This window comes from Dendrobium catenatum, unplaced genomic scaffold, assembly GCF_001605985.2.
Source record: "Dendrobium catenatum unplaced genomic scaffold, ASM160598v2 fragScaff_scaffold_1553, whole genome shotgun sequence".
Classification (NCBI taxonomy): domain Eukaryota; kingdom Viridiplantae; phylum Streptophyta; class Magnoliopsida; order Asparagales; family Orchidaceae; genus Dendrobium; species Dendrobium catenatum.
In genome coordinates this window covers 142,203-162,316 of record NW_021320015.1, presented here as the reverse complement: position 1 = coordinate 162,316, position 20,114 = coordinate 142,203, and the positions used below count along the sequence as shown (strand labels likewise).

The window sequence follows — 20,114 nt, the reverse complement described above, 5'->3', positions numbered from 1 at the left end:
TTTATAATATTATTTCGTAAATTTGTTTATTTTCTTGGTGTTGCAGTGTTATCAAGTATTTAGAAATATTTCGATTTATTTAACATGAAAATTTATATTATTATGGTATTTATTGATATCATGAAGTAATAATAATGTTTCGCTGTGCCATTGTTAAGTTGATTCAGTAAAATAATATTTTGAAAATAAGTGAAAACACCCCTTTTTTCTTGAATTTCATGATATTTGTGAATTTGTTTATCATTAACAACTCATCCTGATTATTTAGGACTGCCTTTATCCTAAATATTTGTGTTAGATTTATGAATTTTTAGTATTTGTTCACTATTCAAATTATTTTGTGTTAATATTTTTGCACATGTTGTAGCCATTTCAACTATATTATGCCATGTTTCCTTCCTAAATTTTCCACGTTAAAACTATTTATTACTCTTATTGGTGTTTCTTTTATCATTCTTTGCATATAAGGCCCTTTTTCATTAACTTGAATAATAGGTGCTTGATATCGAACTATTTAGACGATGGAACTTGGTAGAATATAGATGTTTTTGGTCGAAGTGACCATTGGATGGGCTTAAGGGTTTCCAATTTTTGTTCTCCGTCTTTTGTTGTTTTTTTGTTCCTCACACACTTCCTTGGTTGTTGTGGTTTACTTATGATTTCTATTGGAGGGTTAAATGCTATGGATGGTCATCAGCATGGTGTCTCACTGTCTCTATTCAAGGATTGGCTTATTCAATTGTTAAGAAATTGAAATTAAAGAGAGGAATTTTTTCTCATTTTTTGGAATTAATTTAAAGTTAAATTAACAATAACAATAACAACAAAATCAAGCCTTTATCCCACTACGCAGGGTCGGCTACATGAATCCTTTTTCGCCATTGTGTACGGTTAAAAGTCAAATTCTCATTTAAATCTAATAAAGAAAGATCATTTCTAATATTTTTTAACCAAGTCTTTTAGGTCTACCTCTACCTTTCTTAACATAAGTCAAATCTAACACCTCAACTTTCCTAACAGGGTCATCAGAAGGCCTCCGTTTAATGTGGCCAAACCATCTAAAGGGACTCTCTCTAATCTTATCTTCCACTGGAGCTATTCCAACCTTTTCACGTATATGCTCATTTCGTATCCTATCTCTAAGGGTCAAGCCACTCATCCACCTAAGCATCCTCATCTCTGCAACACTTAACTTAGTATTATGCTTCTCTTTTAATGGCCAACATTCAACACCATAAAGCATTGCAGGTCTCACCACCATCTTATAGAATTTTCCCTCAAGTTTGAGGACTTTTCTATCGCACAATAAGCCCGATGCATTCCTCCACTTCAATCATCAAACTTGGATTATGCTGATAATATCCCCATCAATTTCACCATCACTCTGAACAATACAACCAAGATATCTAAAACGTGTACTATTATTAATGACTTGATTGCCCAAAGTCACAATCCCCTCACTAGGTCTATTGCTACTAAAATTACATTCCATATACTCAGTTTTAGATCTACTCAAGCGAAAATATTTAGACTCTAAAGTTGACCTCCATAATTAAAGTTTACCTTCAACTCCCTCTCTAGTCTTATCAACAAGAAGAATATCATCAGCAAAAAGCATACACCAAGGTACATCCTCTTGCAAATGTCTAGTGAGAACATCCATGACTAAAACAAAAAAATATGGACTTAAGGCTGATCCTTGATGTAATCCAACTGAAATAGGAAAATACTTGGTCAAACCACCTTGTGTTTGAACACAAGTAATAGCCCCTGCATACATATCTTTAATGATTTGAATATAAGCATTATTAACTCTTTTCTTTTTAAAAACTCTCCATAGCACTTCTATTGGAACTTTATCATATGCTTTCTCTAAATCAATAAATATCATATGTAGATCCAGCTTATTCTCTCTATATTTCTCCATTAAACCTCTCAATAAATGTATGGCTTCCATAGTAGACCTACCCGACATGAATCCAAATTGATTTTGAGAAACATTAGTATCACGTCGCAACCTACACTTCATAACTCGCTCCCATAGTTTTAAAGTATGACATATTAACTTAATTCCTCTATAATTCGTGCACTCATGTGCATCACCTTTATTCTTAAAAATAGGAATTAACACACTCATTATCCATTGATCTGACATTTTTTTGTCTTCAAAACAGTATTAAAAAGTTTAGTAAGCCAAGAAATTCCTTATCTCCTAAGCATTTCCACATCTCTATTGGAATATCATCAGGTCGAACAACTTTTCCACACTTAATTTTCTTTAAAGCCTCTCTAACTTCGGTTTTACTTATACGCCGATACTGTTATAGGTTATGAGAAGGTCTATACATAATTATTTTTAGGAATGTGATGGGGTACTTTTGCTTGAATAAAATTTTGTTCAAGTTTCAATTTTGGTAGTGCAAGTTATATGTGTGGTTTCTTTGAGTGCGATGGTAGTGCATTTATCTAATTACGGGGGAAGTCATCTGCTTGCACCGGTGGGAGGCATTATGTTTTCTTAGGTATTTTCATTATTTGTTCTATTGCATCTATATAATTTGATATTTACTTGTTCATTGCTTTTGATTTTCATGAAAAAATGATATGTCAAAAATGTAATTCGTGGAATTAAATTATATTTGTTCATGAGTTAATTTGTTTTCAATTTCTTGCTGAAATTTTTGGATGATTTCACTCATTTAATTGCCATTTAGGTTCTAGTTTGTTAAACTAATCCCAAATCTAAATTTCTTGCTGCAAATTTTGGATGGTTTCACTCATTAATTGCCATTTAGGTTCTAGTTTGTTAAACTAATCCCAAATTTGTGGTTAACATCCTTCAATCTACAATAATCCAATAATCCATGAACATTATCTTTTTCATCTCCAACAATTCATGTAGAGTAGCTTTTCATATACATTAATCCAATAATCGATGGCCAATAACATTTCATTTATGTTGTGTAGTTAATTAGATGTCTCCAATCTAAGGCTTCATTTGGGATAACTTTTTTACTGTTTATTAAAACAGTTTTTTAATACAAAATTTTTAATTTTTATACAAGTAAACAGCTTTAAGAAGCAATAAAAAAACCGTCCCAAATGAAGCCTAACATTTTTAGTGCAGAGTCTTACGTCCAAAAAAAAAAAAAAACTGTTAATAGCAAATGCTGAATTTATAATTTTCTGCAATATGATGTCAGGTTCAACCAAAAAACCTGATGATATGTACAGGATAATTGAACATTTTTCTCTTGGTAGAAGACGGCTTGAGCTCTTCGGCGGGGACCATAACATTCGTCCAGGCTGGTTAACTCTTGGGAAAGGTTTGACATCCTCAAACTTCAATGCCGAGGTACAAATAAATAACTTTCTTCAAAGATTTTTATTTCCATTTTGATGAAACTTTAATCTTTATTTTTTTTATCACATAGGCTTATCTTAAGAACTTCACTGACAAGGATGGAAAGGTTTGGCTGGGAGGTGGTGGACGAAATCCACCTCCTGATGCTCCTCATTTGGTTGCCACTACTCCAGAGATTGAGAGCCTCCGACCAAAATCGCCTCCGCAGAAGAGCCAACAGCCTCCATCCATGCCATTAATGAGCAGTTCAAGCATCAGAAGACCATTAGGGAGTTCCCCACAGAACCCCTCAGTCTCATCTATCCCCATCTTGAACCAGGATACATCAACATCTGAGTCAGGAGCTTTGGCCCCTCCTTGGTTATCTTCGACCGGCGGTTTTAGGGAATTGGAAAACAGTCATATGGGAAGCAATGGCGATAAATATGAAGGGTATGGTCTTAGTGCTACATTTGGTCAAGTTGTTGGAGATCATATTGAATTTGATCCTCAAAGAACAGTTAACCTGAACATGTAGTTGCAGGTAATGCTTTACTGAAATAGCATATATTGGTTATTATTATGGTTTTTTGGGCACTTGTAGAGCAAAGTTGTGTCAACTCCTTTATGATCATGAAGAGGGAATCATTTATTTGTAGAATGATAGTGATGCCTTGTTAATTTTCTAAGTTTAGGGTTTAGATATGCAAATGTGGCATCTCTATATGGAAAAATGGGAACTTTGTTGGTGTTCTTGTACATCCTTTAACGCTGTAGAATCCTGAATAGCATGTCTTAATGCCTAAGTCTTTATGGATGTAATATGCACATATGTTGTTACCATTTACTTGTGCAGGTAGAGCCTCTGCTATTTTTGTCATTTTAAGTTGCAGGCTTGCAACAAGTATATTTGCAAGTGACACTACTCAAGGTCCAAGTTCTGATATAGTTCCACTATTTTTATTGATTTCATTTTTTTTTTCTTCTGAGTAAGATTGTAACCTTCTAAATTTGTTTAAACAGTATATCCCTGGGCATCGTTAAAATGTGATTAGTTATTGTGTTTTAATGGAAAATGCAAAAAAAAAAAAGTATTTTCGGTGAAAAATGCAAATAATTTTTGCGTTTTTCTTAAATTTAAAATGATTCTTTTTTTTTTTATAAATGTTTTATGGGAAAGAGAGAAACGCAGAGAAAAAAAGGGGGAGAGAAATGAGGGGTGAGAGAGACACGAGAGAAAAATGGAAAGAATAAATTTTTAAAAATTTAAAATTTATTTGTTTTAACTATTTCCTTTTTAATGTTATATATGCTCATTTCTTATCTTATCTCTAAGGATAAAGTCACTCATCCACCTAAGCATCCTCATCTCTGCAACACTTGACTTAACTATGCTTTTCTTTTAATGGTAGGATTCATGTCATGATTATCTGACAAGTCTTACGGTGGCTGTCGACTACCTAACTTAATCCTTCATTTTTTTTCATCAAGGACTTGGGACCTGACAACGACAGTGTTTTTATATATTATAGGATTTTTTAGTAGTTGATTTCTCATACATATTTGTAGGTATGTGGTTCTTGTTTAGTAACTAGCACCTCAGGGTTAAGAAATACAGGAACTAATCTATCTGTGCACGGGCTGGACGCTGGAAGTACCTCCTACTAAGCATCTTACTCATTTACAACGCTTATTGCCTTTTAAATGAATTCTTACATCTAATCATTTAGATTCCTCTCCACACTTCTGTTTCTTTTAATGGACTCAGCTTGACTGAATTTGCTATTGAGAGAAACAGAGAGATGGTTAACTGGGAGGCCCTGATCTCTGTGGTGCTTGGGGTTATAATGAGAAAATGCATTTGCCGGTTCCACGAGGCTGGTTTGGTGGTCATGGAGTTTGTTTCTGTCTTCGAATCTGCGCTTCGGTCTTCCGGCATTGTCTTCTGGCAACCAGAGTTGGTTTTCACTGGCCTTGGCTGATCTGTGATCTTCGTTTCGAACAACTTTATTATTACTTCTTAAAGCGGTTTTCTAGTACAAAAATTTTAACTAGAAAGTCGATTTACGAAGTAGGAAGAAAACCGTTCTAAACGCTGGGCATCTGTTCCTGTTGTAATAAACATTTATGGATGTCAAGATTTTGTCTTTGCTTACTTTCCTTGACTAATGTTTTATTTTTTTTACCTGTTTCTTATTGGATCTTATAAATGTTTATTGTGATTTAAGAACCCCTGAAAATGTTTTCACTGGCTGGAGTTTTTTATTTACAAGCATTTAGGAGCCGTGAGCTTCTGGGTTGCTTCATGCTAAAAAACAATAAAGGCCTCAAAGAAAGCCAAAAAATACGGGCAATCGATTGGAGAAGAAGCAACAAGAGTAGGGAACGTCATTGATTGCAGTCTTTCTAAAACAGTTCTTATTTGAATTTTAATGAAGGAAGCTGTCTCAGCCATCTGATGAAAAACAGAAAAATAAATAAAATCAGATAAGAGAAATATTCACGCAGCAAATTAAGCACGGTATAACGCTTTGGAAAGCTATTATTCTTTATATGATTTTTCATAAAAATATTTATAGCTTAGACAGCTGGTGTGGACAGCTTGAGTAGTCTTTGGTAATGTATTTTTGTGGAAAATGAATAACTGAAATATATACCGCGTTCATACAAGAAATTATTCTATGCGGACATCGAACGGTTTGGAGACCAATCAAAATGCATCACGTCATTCAGTATCAAGAAAAAAAGTGATGTGACGTATTCCGATTGGTCTGCAGATGCTATCCGATTCGTACAGAATAATTTTTCCCTTCATACGCCATCGTGAATAAGAGCAGAACTTTTTATCACTTTTGAGAAGAAGGTGGAGTGAAGGTAGTTAATATTTTATTTCATACAACTCTATAATACACAAATGATGCAACCCTGAAAAGGTGGAATTAGGAAAAGATAAGCCTAATTGTTATTTGATTACTCAAGTGATTGAAATTTTTCTTTTAAAAGTATGATTATAAGCTGTAAAAAGTGACAAAATCTTGTTTTTAATCACAGTTTTTAAGAAGTTTAAATTAATATAATTATTATTTAAAAACAGCGAAGCCATCCCTTGAAATTAGTACTATTAGTATCAGACATCAGTCATCCTCTTCCCTTCTCCAATATCTGCAAATATAATGGAAATTCACAGGCTAAACACTCCAATTTCATCAAGTAAAAATGGGAAATATCTTTCTCAAAGCATTCAGAAGTATTAAAAAAAAATAAAGATAATTACCTAATCCACGAATTTCTGTTTGATAAACAATCAAGGCGGTAGATTTCAAACTGGCGAAATTATTACATGCGTCACCGGACGCTATCTGAAGACCAATTAGGACTCGCCACATCACCAATATGCTATGTAACATTATATATCATGTGATGTGGCGCGTCCTAATTGACCTCTAAACGACGTCAGGTGACCGCACATAATAATTTCTCAGTTGGAATTGATGCTGACAATAGTCGTCTTAACTAATAGTAATATTCCATCGCCATTATAATTGCAAATTGAAGAGGAGAAGCAACTCTTGAGACTTTGTTCAGGAGTATTTATTTGAGTTTTTGAAAGTGGCTATCAAAGTGATTTTTTCCTTTTTCTTGAAAGATATTTCTTCAATCATTAGAAGATAATAAGTAAAGTTTCATGGGAAGTTATGATTAGGATCATTAGCATATTTGTTAATTCCTTTTCGTATTGTTTGTGTCTTTGGGTTATCTTATTTTACATCTTTTCAATGCCATTATTGCTTGCTCTTAGATCGTTAATTCTTTATTAGAAAGAGTATTTCATGACAATATACATTTGCAGGTACTGAACTGCCTAAAAATTATAAATGTTGGTAGAAATTAAGATCAAAGGTAGAGAGAAGTTGGATCTAATATTGTTCAAATAAATGAACTTTGATAGAGCTTATAAATGAGCAAAATTATTGATCATCTTGTTGGTTAACCATATTGAGCCTATAAATAAGCACCCTGATGAGCTTAGAAACGAGATTGTACAAGCGAGCCGCTAATCAAACACTTACAAATATGCTAGATAAATAAGCACTTTAATGAGTATGAACAAGTAACTAGTGTTCTTGATCAAAAGCTGCCTAATAGAACCTTAATATTAATGATACATCAAATGATACTTTTAATGAGCTTTATTCCTATAATATTATTCTGATGCTGCAAAAGAAATTGGTAAGACAGCAAGCCATTATCGTTAAAGGCAAAGGAGAAACTTATATTTATGCTTACTCTTACTTATTGACATAAAAGTTTTGAGCAAACCCTTGCTCAAGCTTTTTCATTTATATTTATAAATATAATGATCACTGGACAAATGCTACTTGGGCATTTGCTGGTAGTCAAGCAACAAATACTAGTAGGCCATTTGCCTAATGTTCATTATATTTTTACTCATTTTGAGTCATGTTTGTGTTTCCTCTTACTTATTTGAACCATTCAAACTAAAAATTAGATCAAAATGTATTTTAAATTAACTTGAAATTGACCTGAAATGAATTTAAGGTAATTTTTAGTTCGAGTTACATTTGAAAGTTTGATTGATTTTAAGTTTTAATTTTTCTTTTCTTTTGGAAACAAACTGTTAGAACATTCCGGTCGAGCCGGTCCACACGGACCGGCTCAGGCGGAACAGGTGGAAGAGTTCCGCCCTTCCTGTACTAGCGACTCTGAGCCGCCAAAGCCAACGAAGCAATTTACGAGGGATTTTTTGAGGAGTTAGGAGGGAAATTTGAATGTAGGTACTGTTTAGGGATTTCTTTTTGATATGTATGTCTTAAATAGTTTGTTTTCTTAGGGTTAAGGCATCTTGAATTTGGTTGAAATTTGAGATCTCTTAGGCTTAAGTTTCTTTTGGGCTCTAGTGGCATCTAGAGATTTGGGAGAGAAAGATCCTCCTTTCGAATAGAGAATCAATTGTATCTTTTTATTTTCTTCGGTTCTATTTGATTCTTGAAATAAAATTACATTTTTTTCTTGTTTTTCATGACAAGAAATACTTGGGATCTACAAGTGTTTCCTATCACAAACCTAATTTATGAGTGAGAGCCAACAACAAATATTTTCACACAAACTCATTTTATAATCAGAGTACACTCAACTCTTTCAAGCCCCTCACTGACTTTTTTTGACAGGCATGCACCTTAATTAACGGATAAATAATTTAGCATAATAAACTAACTATAATGCTGGCAAAGAAAATATGGACTCCTTATATTATATCCTGCGCGGTTTGCCACCTCTTGAAAATTTCTCTGGGATCTCTTTGAATGTGAACTAGTTTCAAACTTTTCAGACCTGATAGAGGTTTCAGGCAATGATCACTATGAAATAGTATTAAAGGTCGCTTTCCTCTGTTTTTTCTGTAACTACACATGTTAGTGAGGCCTTATACCCTTCGCATTTACTCATGTAGTAATTCATCAATGCGTAACCAGATCCACAGGATGACTAATCCCAAATAATCATTCTTTAATGATATTTCTATATAACCTTCAATATTTCTCGGGCCACTAAATCATTTATACATACATACTTCGCTCATACACAGATTTGCATAATGGCCAACAAGAATCCACATATCCAGTTCCCAGCCACACCAATCGTTATACTAATTGACTGATGCTTCCACCATCAATTTCATTAAATACCCAGCCACTCTCGCTATTTCTAAACCAGAAAGACCTCAATTCAAATCATGTCTTCTTCTCCCTCCCTCCAATGGCTTAGCTTGGTTGGTACCATCTGGCTTCAGGCCATTAACGGTGCAAACTCAGACTTCCCAGTCTACTCCTCACAGTTCAAACAACTACTTTCCATCTCGCAGATTCAGCTTAACAACCTTTCCTTCGCCTCTGATGCCGGAAAACTCTTTGGTTGGTTTTCTGGACTTGCAGCCACCTATCTCTCTCTCAGGCTTGTCCTGTTCATTGGTGCAGCCTTTAGCTTTATTGGCTATGGCGTTCAATTTCTCTTCTTAGCAAACAAGATCTCAAACTTAAAATATTGGCAAGTTTTCTTGCTTACTTCACTTGCTGGTAATGGCATCTGTTGGATTAATACTGTATGCTATCTCATCTGCATCAGAAACTTCTCTTTAGAGAGTCCTGTTGCTGTTGGAATTTCCACAAGCTATGTTGGTCTAAGCGCTAAGCTTTACACTGCATTAGTTGATTCATTTTTCCATCCAGAGCATGATCAAAACGCCAAAGCTTATCTTCTCCTCAATGCTGTTTGTCCTGTTCTTGTTGCTTCGGTTGTTTCACCGATGCTTCGAGTAGCAGAAAGCAGAAAGGACACAAGATCAAATTGTGCTTTTGTGGTGATGTTTGTAATAGCGATTGCTACCGGTACTTGTTCAGTTCTTGGTAGCATTGGTTCTGCTTCAAGTGGTTTTTGGTCCAGAGAACATATGATAAGTCTGGGAGTGCTTTTGCTTGCACCTATTATGATGCCAGTTTTTGTCAAATTTAGAGAAGGAATTGAGAAGAAGAAGGAAAATAGAGTATATGATTTTACCATTAATGAAGTTGGAGGAGAAGATAGAGTGGTTGTCGCTGTGCTTAAGAATGAAGGGGAAGATGATGGAGATCTGAAGGAGCAAATTGGTTACAGATTAATGCTTAAGAAAACAAACTTTTGGTTGTATTTCTTTAGCTATATGTTTAGCGCAACACTTGGTATGGTGTTCTTGAACAACTTGGGTCAGATCACCCAATCCCGCGGGCTCTCTCATACCTCTTCCCTGGTTTCCTTGTCTTCTTCGTTTGGCTTCTTTGGCCGGCTCCTCCCATCCATCATAGACTATTATGTTGGCAAGTAAGTTTTCTTGTTTTGTCACTCGGCAATTAAGTTCTCTCTTGTTCTACGCTGCTTGTCAAACTTACAAGACTTTTTTCTATTAAAAATTCTTCAGAAGAGGAGTCAGGATTTCAAGATCAGGTCTTATGGCAACGACGATGGCTCCAATAGCAGGAGCCTTCTTCCTACTGCTCAACTCAAGCACCTTGATACTATATGCCAGCACCGCCATTATAGGAGCTTGCTCAGGAGCAATTACTTCAGTTGCCGTCTCGGCGACTACCGAGCTATTTGGTACGAAACATTTTGCTATGAATCATAACATCGTCGTTGCAAATATTCCAATTGGATCTTTCCTCTTTGGCTACATGGCTGGCATTCTTTACCAGAAGGAAGGAGGAAGCAACAGCTGCTTTGGTGCTGATTGCTATGACAAGACCTTCATCATCTGGGGTTCTGTTTGTTCTCTAGGAACATTCCTTTGTGTAATCTTATACGTTCGAAATCGCAGATCTCGCTCGATGGTTTCAGACATAGAAACTAATTAACCCAGATGAAATAATGATCAGTTATTCTAGTTGCTAGCCACACAAGCCTCTGGTAGTTTTACAAATATTGTATGAGTTAGTTGAATATGAGTATACTTAAAAATGGTAATAGTTAGTATTGACCCTCCCTGATAGTTAAAAACCTTAAAAAGAGGGAGAAATGTCTATCAACTTCATGTCGCTGAGATTTGCTGAATGTTCTCTTATAGTTTATAGAATCCCAGCTCTGTAAAATGTTTGATATTATAGATCTGAATACAAAAGCTTCTCTTCTTTTTTTACTTTTCACTTCTTTGTCTTTCATCATGTTATCTTGGTATGGCCCTCTCTAGAAAGAAAAATTATTACGTGTAGAATCCCGATGCTGTTAGACTCCAATCATGCGAAGACACCTATATATATTTTTCTCTTTTTTATACACAGAATGTGTACAAGAATGAGATAATCTACGTGTCTTCACGTGATTGGATTCTAGCCGCACGTAATAATCTCTCCTTTGACTAAGCCAAAAGTACCATTTTCATGAATTTTTTCTTATATACTCAAAAAAGGATATGCAGTTCTTATATTTATTACGATATCTTTTTATGAAAGGTACTGAAAATAAATCGTTAGTTTTCAATCAGAATCAAATATCATCACTGAATTTGATTTCATCTTATTTGAAAAAATAATTAACATAAAATTATAACAGTATTTCTTTCCTTGTCTTAAGTTTATAAAATAAGTTTGGCTCTGTTTTATGAGGAAACCAACCTCCTTAATTTCTGCCAAACTGAATGCTTCATGGAATATGTGACATTGTTAGGTGCATGCAATTATTGTCTTTTCTTTTATATAGTCTTAAGCTTATTTATTTTCCTTAGCAAAATAGCATGAAAATGATGAAATCAACAGAATCATTCACTTCTGTTGGCCTCATTTTTTGAAATTTAAGTGGTATTTATAGCAGAATAAATAACATGAAAAAGAAATAAAAAAATTAAGGAATTTTTTAGGCTTGGTTGTTTTTTTTTTTCCTCATATAAAATTTGCATTTGTATGTTCTAATATATTTAACTCACTTTGACTTTTTGGTTGAGAGCTTTGTTTACCAACTAAAAAGTCATGATTTTGACTTTCGAGTCTCGCATATGTGATATGCGTATGGATTTGCCTGAATAGATCTATAATGTCAAAAAAAAGTACTAATATTACATTATTATTATTTTTTTAATTTTAAGAGGGTGCAACACGAGGACTTTCCAAGGGTCACTCATCCTAATACAACTCTCGCCCAAGCACGCTTAACTGCGGAGTTCTAATGGGATCCGGTGCACTGGTGCTGATATGATTGCTCCCAAGTACTAATATTATATTAAAGCATCGTATATATTTTAAAAAAAAGGATTTGCTTATCAATTATTCAAAAAATAGATTTGAATTATAACATATTTTTATTTGAGTGTATTTATTTTATTTTAATCTATCATAAAAATAAAATAAAATATATGATCTCTATACCTGATCATAAATTTCATATAAATTAAATAGATATCTTATAAGCCAAATAATAGTTAACCCTTCATTATTTTTACAAACATAAAATTAGGTGATGTCTTATATTTTGATGTGATTGAAATACTAAAATAATATAAAATTAAATATTAATATATAAATTTATAAATACATTAAAATTTTGTGGTGGCATGGAATGTTTTTGCACAACCCTACGATGTACCATTGCAATTTAGACATTTGGCATTTTAATAGGCTGAAATCAATAACTATATTTTTTAGCTATTAATTATATATATATAGCATTTTACTATGCTCAACAGTGCTGAAGATTTTGTCAACATGTGAACCTATATTTTCGGTGCGTCTATTTATGATTTTATGAATGTTGAAATCACCTGTCAAAGTAATTTGATAATTTTTTCCTTATAAATCAATAAGAAATGTGTCCAAAATGAAGACTTAAATGGTATGAAACACATAATTAAAATTTCTCCCTAGAACTAAAAGTTTTTTATTTTTTTTTTCAAGATCTGTTTTTTAGCAACTTGGAAGGTATTTTTTTTCTTTATTCAAAGGTAATATTTTTATTATAACGTTACAGCCTTGTTTTACAAAATAAGAAAAGATTAAATCAAAATTTATCCATCAAAATTTCCAAATTCGCCTTAACAAAAAGATCAACTGATACCAAAAGTTCTAAAAATCCAAGAAAAAAAAATCATGATTTTGCATGCAACTATAAAAGGCTTCATTTGGGACACCTCTCTTACTGTTTTTTAAAACGGTTTTTTAATATAAATATTTTTAGAACTATAAAATTTTATACTAAAAAAGCAATTTAAAAAGCCGTAAGAAAGTTATCCCAAACGAAAGTGTAAGGGTCTGTTTGGGTGTCATCTTCTGCAGCTAGCTTCCTCTTCACGGTTATTCGCACTTGGCAAACTTGCCAGGCATAGGAGACGCATCCAACTTTTTACTGTGTGCGGACACCGGACGGAGAGAACCATCCAATTTTCTCTCTGTCTATAATATAAGCGCATTCAAACTGCAGCTGCTATACTAACTGCGCTTTGACTGTGCTTTTACTAGATAGAGAGAAAATAGATTGATTCTTTCCCCTTCGATGTCTGCACCCAATAATCTGTCCTTAATTAGGGAGGTCGAAGGTTAGGGTGGCGAGAGTGAGAGCGACAGAGAGATTGATCGTATCAGTTCGGATTTTCTTAGTCTTGGGATATATACTCATCGAATGAGCTTAAGTTCTTATATTCTTATTCTCTTCTTTTTAGGCTTTCACTTTCATCGTCGTCCTTCGTTGTAATCAGAGAACCAGTGCATCGTAATAATAGATGCATGCAGAGACCATCAAACAACGATATCCTGTGTTGTTCATTTTGTGCTATGCTCTATCTCACTGAGCATTCTCTCTCTTTCAACTTATGTTATCTAGCTTACAGACTCCGACTATAATCCTTCTCCAGCTTTGTAAAGAAATTTCATAGTTAGCAAATTAAATCCCAAGAAAGTTCATATGCATATTTGTTATTTTCTTTTTAGCTAGCGAGCGAATATTTGGCATCAAGAATGCCATCATGTATGACATAACCATCATCATTAGGATCCTAGGGGAGATAATTAATTAGTCTTAAAGAGAAGAAGGATCTGGATGGCTTTGTCCATATATTGCCATCAATTAAGTTTCATATCCATTGTGTAATTCTTGTAAGCTTAAATAATCCAACTTGATCTTTATCTCAACTTGACTGCGATAGAAGCTTTGCAGCTTGGCCTCATAGTAGTCAATTCGTTGTAACAGTCCCTTTCAGGTAAATAGAGTATGTTTTTGTTAATAAAAATATATTGATATAAGCAGATTGGCTTTCATAGAGTCTTTATTTGAGACAACTTTCTTACACTTGATTTTTCGTAATCATAACTTTTATTTGAACATTTTTTTTACTATTTAAAAAAAATTATACAAAGCTGTTTTCTATATAATAGCTTTAAAAAAATATTTTTTCTGTTGTATCTTTAATATATAAATAATAAAAAAAGTCTCCCAAACAAAATCTTAGTTTTCACAAGTTCTTAGACTGAAAAAATATTTAACATTAGTCCCTTAATTAAATTATTTACTTGAAAGAAGCAGTGATTTATGCCGTGTAACATGACTATTATGTGGATGTTATAGTTCTGTAAAATCTAGAAATATGTGACAATCCTGACAAGTTGGCATAATCATGCTTTGATATTGGTGCTTAAATATTCCAACTAAAATAAAAATAAATTTCAACACTGATAGAATAATAAAGTTTAATTTTAGATCACTGTGATCCACTCATTCAACTTACCTAAGACTTTGATTTTCAAAATAAATCAGGAGATTATTGAAGCTTCTCAAGAGATCGAACTCATGTAGAAAACATCTATAGGAGGAGATCAAAACACCATGCCTTTATCTTATAACAGGTTTATCACCACAAGATCAGGTCTAATTTTCTAATTTTTTTGTTTTAAATAATAGAAGATAAACATGTTGTTCTAATCAGCTGACGATAAAAGAGAAGGAAAGAGACTAGAAAGCTTATTTTCCTAAAATTGAGATTTCGCTATGAATCAAATTTGTTGTTTATTACTTTTGGAGTATCGCATTCAAACACAATAGTGCAAGGAAGAAGTCCACTTCGCCTCTCCGTAGCCCTACTTGCATCTGAAGCAGGACTTTTCAATAGATTTTACAAACTGTTTGAATTTGTGCGGCTGAAAATGAATGAGAGCTTATTTTTTAATTCTGTAAAATCAACGTGTTCAGTAAGTTTGTGTTATTTATCTTTTTCCTGTTATGTTTCATATATTGAAGTGGACAAAAGAATCTTTCAATTTCAAGTTCGATTTGATTTGATTTTCTCTTTAATGGCCTGAACTATATGTTGATCTGATTTGATTTAAATTCAAAGATTTGATAATCCAAAAGAGAAAAATGAACGAAAGCACGTAAAGGCATTATATATCTTGAGCCATCTAATCAAATATAACAGATTAATCTTAGTTTTTGTTTGGAAAGATTTTGTTAATGTTTCATATGGCAGTTTTTTAATATAAAATTTTTATACTAATATTAAAAGACTTCATAAAATAGTAAAAAAATTATCCCATAATGAAATATTAAATTAATAGCTTATAAGAGCATCTCCAACCAAACATCAAGCATGCGTATGGTGTCATTCGGTCGCTCCAGCCGAACATCAAATCTTCCGCTATTTGCTTATTGGTGAACATTGCGACACCAATATTGACGTTGCACTGTTCACCTATACGATTTTTCTGCCTCAATCGAATTTGTCGAAGAAACGCGGGAAAGAGGAGAAAGACAGTTACCTTCGTAGAAGCGCGCAAAATGAAGTTCGATTGGAGATGAATCACAACATTTTAGAGTTTCACGGCATTTTGGAGTGAAAAAATAAGATTTTTGGTTGGAGATGTCCTAAGTCATATTAAAGTAACTATAATTTTTTATAATGCTGATTATAAAAATATTATGAGAAAATAAATTTTTTTGAAAACTTCTATAAGAACTATAAATAAATAAATAATATATATTTATATATAAAAGTACAATACATATTAATAAATTCGACTACAAAATATAATTTTAATTTATCATTAAATTTTTTAAAATATAATAAGAAAATAAAAAAAATAAATAGGGAAGTAAAAATATGATTGAGTTCTAAAAAGAATAAGTCAGAGAGCTTCGCAAACACTCCCTAAAACTATATTTTGTTTTATTAGAATTATGCGCTTATAGTTGTTGGATTATCCACGGTACAGTAAATAATATATATTATTTTTATTATAGGGTGATATGAATGATTAAAGAGCTAGCTAGATGCGCAAGCTCACGGGGGCGGGTCAAAGTTGCTGGTCGGCCCCAGAAAGAAAGAAGGCATGAAATACGGTGGATTCCACCTCCTCGCTGAGAAACACAGCATTCTCAGTGCCATGACGACGTACATATGTCACGATGATGGCAGCCATTGCTATTTCAGAAAATGATTTTTTTGTATTTATTTGACGGCAAACGAAGCTAGAAAATATAATATAAATGGAGAATATTTGGACAGCGGATGGGATGGAGGTGGGGACGGTGGAGCCTCCGAGTGGGGTCGTCGTCGGCTTCGATCGATGGTCAAATGATCAAAGTGAAGGTTTTTTGTCATGATGCGTATCGAGACTGAAAGACCAAATTAATGGTGAAAAGAACTTTGAGAACGATGAATTACAGTGGTAGAAAATCAAAATATTAAAGTTTGGATTTGATGTCGAAAAAAATTAAGGAGAAATTCTTATATGCGGAGAAATTCTGAAGATGAGGATAAAATAATTGCTCTGTTTGGTTTGACAGAATATACATTTAATTTATTTTGAATTTCATGTTGGATGTTTTATTTTAATATAATTATTATGTGCCAAAAAAATTATGATTAAAAAGTTGAGAATTTTAACAAATTTTAAATCATAATTTTTTTTACAAAGATTTAATATATACACAGATAAAAATAGGAATGCAATCGACATCATAATTTTGTTGTGAAAAATATTATAAGGGATTGATATATCATCAAAAAAAATAATCATGATCAGGCATATATCTCGAGGCAAAATAGAGTTGAAAACTTTCTAAATTAAATTCGGGACAATTACCCAACGCTGCTTGTCCGGGTGGTGAAGAACCGGTTGGGCAAAACCTAGGTCCATTGTTCGAATTCCTTGGCAAGCAGTAAAAGCCTTAAGTGTTGACTCATGTAAATTGGTGTGGGTTGCATGCTAGGTCGACGGGGGGTTTCACTAGTCTAAAGGACAGTGCTTCCTCGTAAAAAAAAAAAAAAAAAAAATCGGGACATTTCGAACTTTAATTTCAACAAACTTATAGTCCAACTGAACATCTTCGAAAGACGAACCCAATGATACCAAATTCAAGTCCCCCCGCAGCACATTTAATTGGAAAGTTCAACCATAAATTGAATGACTAAACTATTTCCAAACATGATATGCTTATAGTTGAATCGAGCGGCTCTTTGAGAAGAATCCAACGAGCCCAAGATCGTGAATTCTGATATAATTAAAACATTCAAATATTCAATAAACAGTCCACAATCAAGGGAGTCGATATTGGCCATCCAAAACATTGCAAATGTACCATTGATCTTCTCCATATTTAATGGTCATGTCACTTCAAAAAATTATAAATAGACCATTCATTCTTCATTGAGGGTGACCCATGCAAGAAAAAGAAGGAAGAGAAGAAAGAGAGAAACCATAATTCTCTTGCCACCAAATTCCTCCTCATCGACCACCTCTCAATCACCGATCGTCACTGGACTATCGTCGGACTTCTACCAGCTATTGACTGTCGCGACTCTTCCGCTCGACCACCAGCTGTCGCCAAACTTCCGTCTGGCCACCAACTAACGTCAGATTTCTGCTCGTCCACCGAACGTCGTTGGACTTTAGTCTGATCCCCTGTTCGTCACAAGATTTCAATCTGACGGTTGGCTGTTGTAATCTGATCATCCTCAATCTCAAGAACGAACCAATCATTTATAATCTATTCAAACATTAGCATAATCATTTGCTGAGATTAGAGTTCAGATGCTGAAATTAGAGTTTGGATGATTTCGTATTTAAGTTCAAAAAATTTTCAATTCATATTTCATCGAGATTCATGAGGGATTAAGATAATTTTTTTGATAACATAACTAATATATTCGTTGTAGTTAGACATTGAATATTAATATCAAACTCTACAAAAATACTAAAAGCTCTTTTAAAAACGATAATTTTATTCTTATTTAAAGTGAATAACAACAACATCATTATTTTACATTTGTGTTTTTTAATTCAAAGACAGCCAAACAAAACTAACCTTATTGATTATTGTGCTTAGAACCTGCAATACTATTACTGATTTAATATCACATTCAATTTCCCTCAACCAAACGAACTTTTATTAGGTCCGGTGTAAGGACGTAGAGGAACGTCCGGTCGGAGGCAAAATCCTGCCAAAAAACTCGGTATGTGCTCGGTATTGCTAGGTATTATATTATTTGATAATAACGAGGAATACTGCTATGTGAAGACCAATACCGAGTTATACCGAGCTATACCGAGCAATACCGAGTTGTACCGAATTTTTTCTAGGAAAAACTCGGTATAACTTTTGTATAACTTGCTATTGCTCGGTATAACTCGGTATTGGGTCTTCACGTGATGGTATTCCTCGTTATTGTTTGGTATTGCTCGGTATTTACTCGGTATTTCTCGCTTTTTGGCGCGATTTGATCTCCCATTGGACGTTCCTCTACATCCGGCCGGAGGACGTAATAATTGTTCAAACCAAACACGGAGAATATTACCTATCCAAAATTTTCCTTTCGGAACAAACTTTCAAACAGATCAACTATCCATAGCATGCGAAGGAAAGTTGCCATTATCTCAAAGGCATGCATTACCTCAAAACCTTCATAATTAAAAGTAAAAAAAACAAAAACAAAAAAACAAAACAAAACATCATTACTATAATATCACACAGAAAACAATCAACGCACTATCCCTATTTCCAACCGAACAGATTACTTTTTAAGTAACGAATAACGTCAAGCATAAGAGAGACGGAAAGATCGCACAAACTAATAATATCACGCGGGAGAAATAGAGAGGGCAATGTTGCTTGCTTTGTAAGTAGAAATTGTGTTCAGAAAATAATAAATTTATTTTAATTCATCATAAATAAGAGAAATTAAATCATCATTAAAAAAAATTTTAGACACCGTAGAAGTTTAAAACTTTAAATTTATACTAATTTATAACTTTTCAATCAACTAAACAAAATAAATAAGTTTTCTATAAGAAATTAAAAAAAAAAGGAACTTGCAAGCTTTCGATCGTATCAGGGGTGGATCCCCCTTAAGCTCAGGGGGGCAATCCCCACTAAATTTTTTTTTTATTATATGATTCTTTAGATAATTTGTCTCCCTCGATCTTTTTTTAGCCTTTATTACAAGAATTTCTAGACAATTGTATTTGTTAATTTGAATTTCAATAACATAATTACAATCAAAACTTATTACGGGGGCACTACCACGAAAATCTTAGCAGGAGCGCTGTCCTCTTGGACCCCCGACATATCTGTAAGCATATGACGTTCAATGAGACGAACAAATAGTAGTCGAACCAAATTTGAGAGAATAAACGGACCACCGTTGAAAGGCAAAGTGGAACATAAACGGACCACCGTGCGTAATAAACGGTAAATTATAATAGCGATTACCGTAGTGGACAGAGCATGAAATATCCGTCGCTTTCTCGGGCTGCGTGAACCGGTCGGCGGAAAGCGAAACGGCGCATTACGATTCGATTCACGAGCTACAGCTTTAGAAATTGTTTTTATTATTTCTGACAATAAAATAATGAAAGCACTATTAATTCGTCAGTATTTCATCAGCTGGGATCTCATAGTAGTGGTCTAAAGTCGTGTTCATACGAGAGTGAGAAATGCGGTTAGAGCCGTGGCCGTGTTGGGATATTGTTTTTTATTGCCGTCTATTAAAATTTGAGAGAATTAATTTATACTAATTTTATTAGTATTTAGGTATTATCTTTGAAAAGAAAAAGAGAAGTGACTTTTTGACGTGGATCAATTTTCAAATCATAGCTTTCAAATTTTTATGATTTGAAGCAAAGCTTTGTCTTAAAATTTGCTTGAAGTATTTTTTTAATTATTTTATGAACTATATTTTTTTAATATAAAAATTTCAAATTAAAAAATTTATACAAAAATTGATTCACAAAACATTAAAAAAGTTGTT

At 33.5% G+C, this 20,114-nt stretch overlaps 2 protein-coding genes and 1 non-coding gene across 6 annotated transcripts in view; 2 read left to right on the top strand and 1 right to left on the bottom strand.

The window, feature by feature from the left end:
* Positions 1 to 4,223, top strand: part of LOC110101081 (N6-adenosine-methyltransferase non-catalytic subunit MTB) — a 29,229-nt gene extending 25,006 nt beyond the window's left edge. For all 4 annotated transcript variants that reach the window (XM_020828861.2, XM_020828857.2, XM_020828851.2 and 1 more), the window contains exons 6-7: positions 3,204 to 3,355; positions 3,435 to 4,223. In XM_020828861.2, coding sequence (XP_020684520.1) covers positions 3,204 to 3,355; positions 3,435 to 3,881 — 599 coding nt within the window. In that variant the 3' untranslated portion in view covers positions 3,882 to 4,223. The remainder of the gene's footprint in view (positions 1 to 3,203; positions 3,356 to 3,434) is intronic.
* A 4,834-nt stretch (positions 4,224 to 9,057) lies between these two features.
* On the top strand, positions 9,058 to 11,031 carry LOC110101069 (protein NUCLEAR FUSION DEFECTIVE 4). Its single transcript, XM_020828836.2, has 2 exons — positions 9,058 to 10,216; positions 10,314 to 11,031. The coding sequence occupies exons 1-2, from the start codon at positions 9,096 to 9,098 to the stop codon at positions 10,744 to 10,746; spliced, it is 1,554 nt and encodes a 517-aa protein (XP_020684495.1). The 5' UTR covers positions 9,058 to 9,095; the 3' UTR covers positions 10,747 to 11,031.
* Positions 11,032 to 11,969: 938 nt separating this feature from the next.
* Positions 11,970 to 12,087, bottom strand: LOC114581124. The gene has a single exon (XR_003702945.1). It is a non-coding gene; the product is annotated as a 5S ribosomal RNA (ribosomal RNA).
* Positions 12,088 to 20,114: the final 8,027 nt, after the last annotated feature.

Excerpts from the sequence above, each read along its gene's own strand:
- LOC110101069 (XM_020828836.2), top strand. The coding sequence starts at position 9,096 with ATGTCTTCTTCTCCCTCCCTCCAATGGCTTAGCTTGGTTGGTACCATC. Across the intron at positions 10,217-10,313 it reads ATAGACTATTATGTTGGCAA|AAGAGGAGTCAGGATTTCAA; the intron begins GTAAGTTTTCTT and ends AAAATTCTTCAG.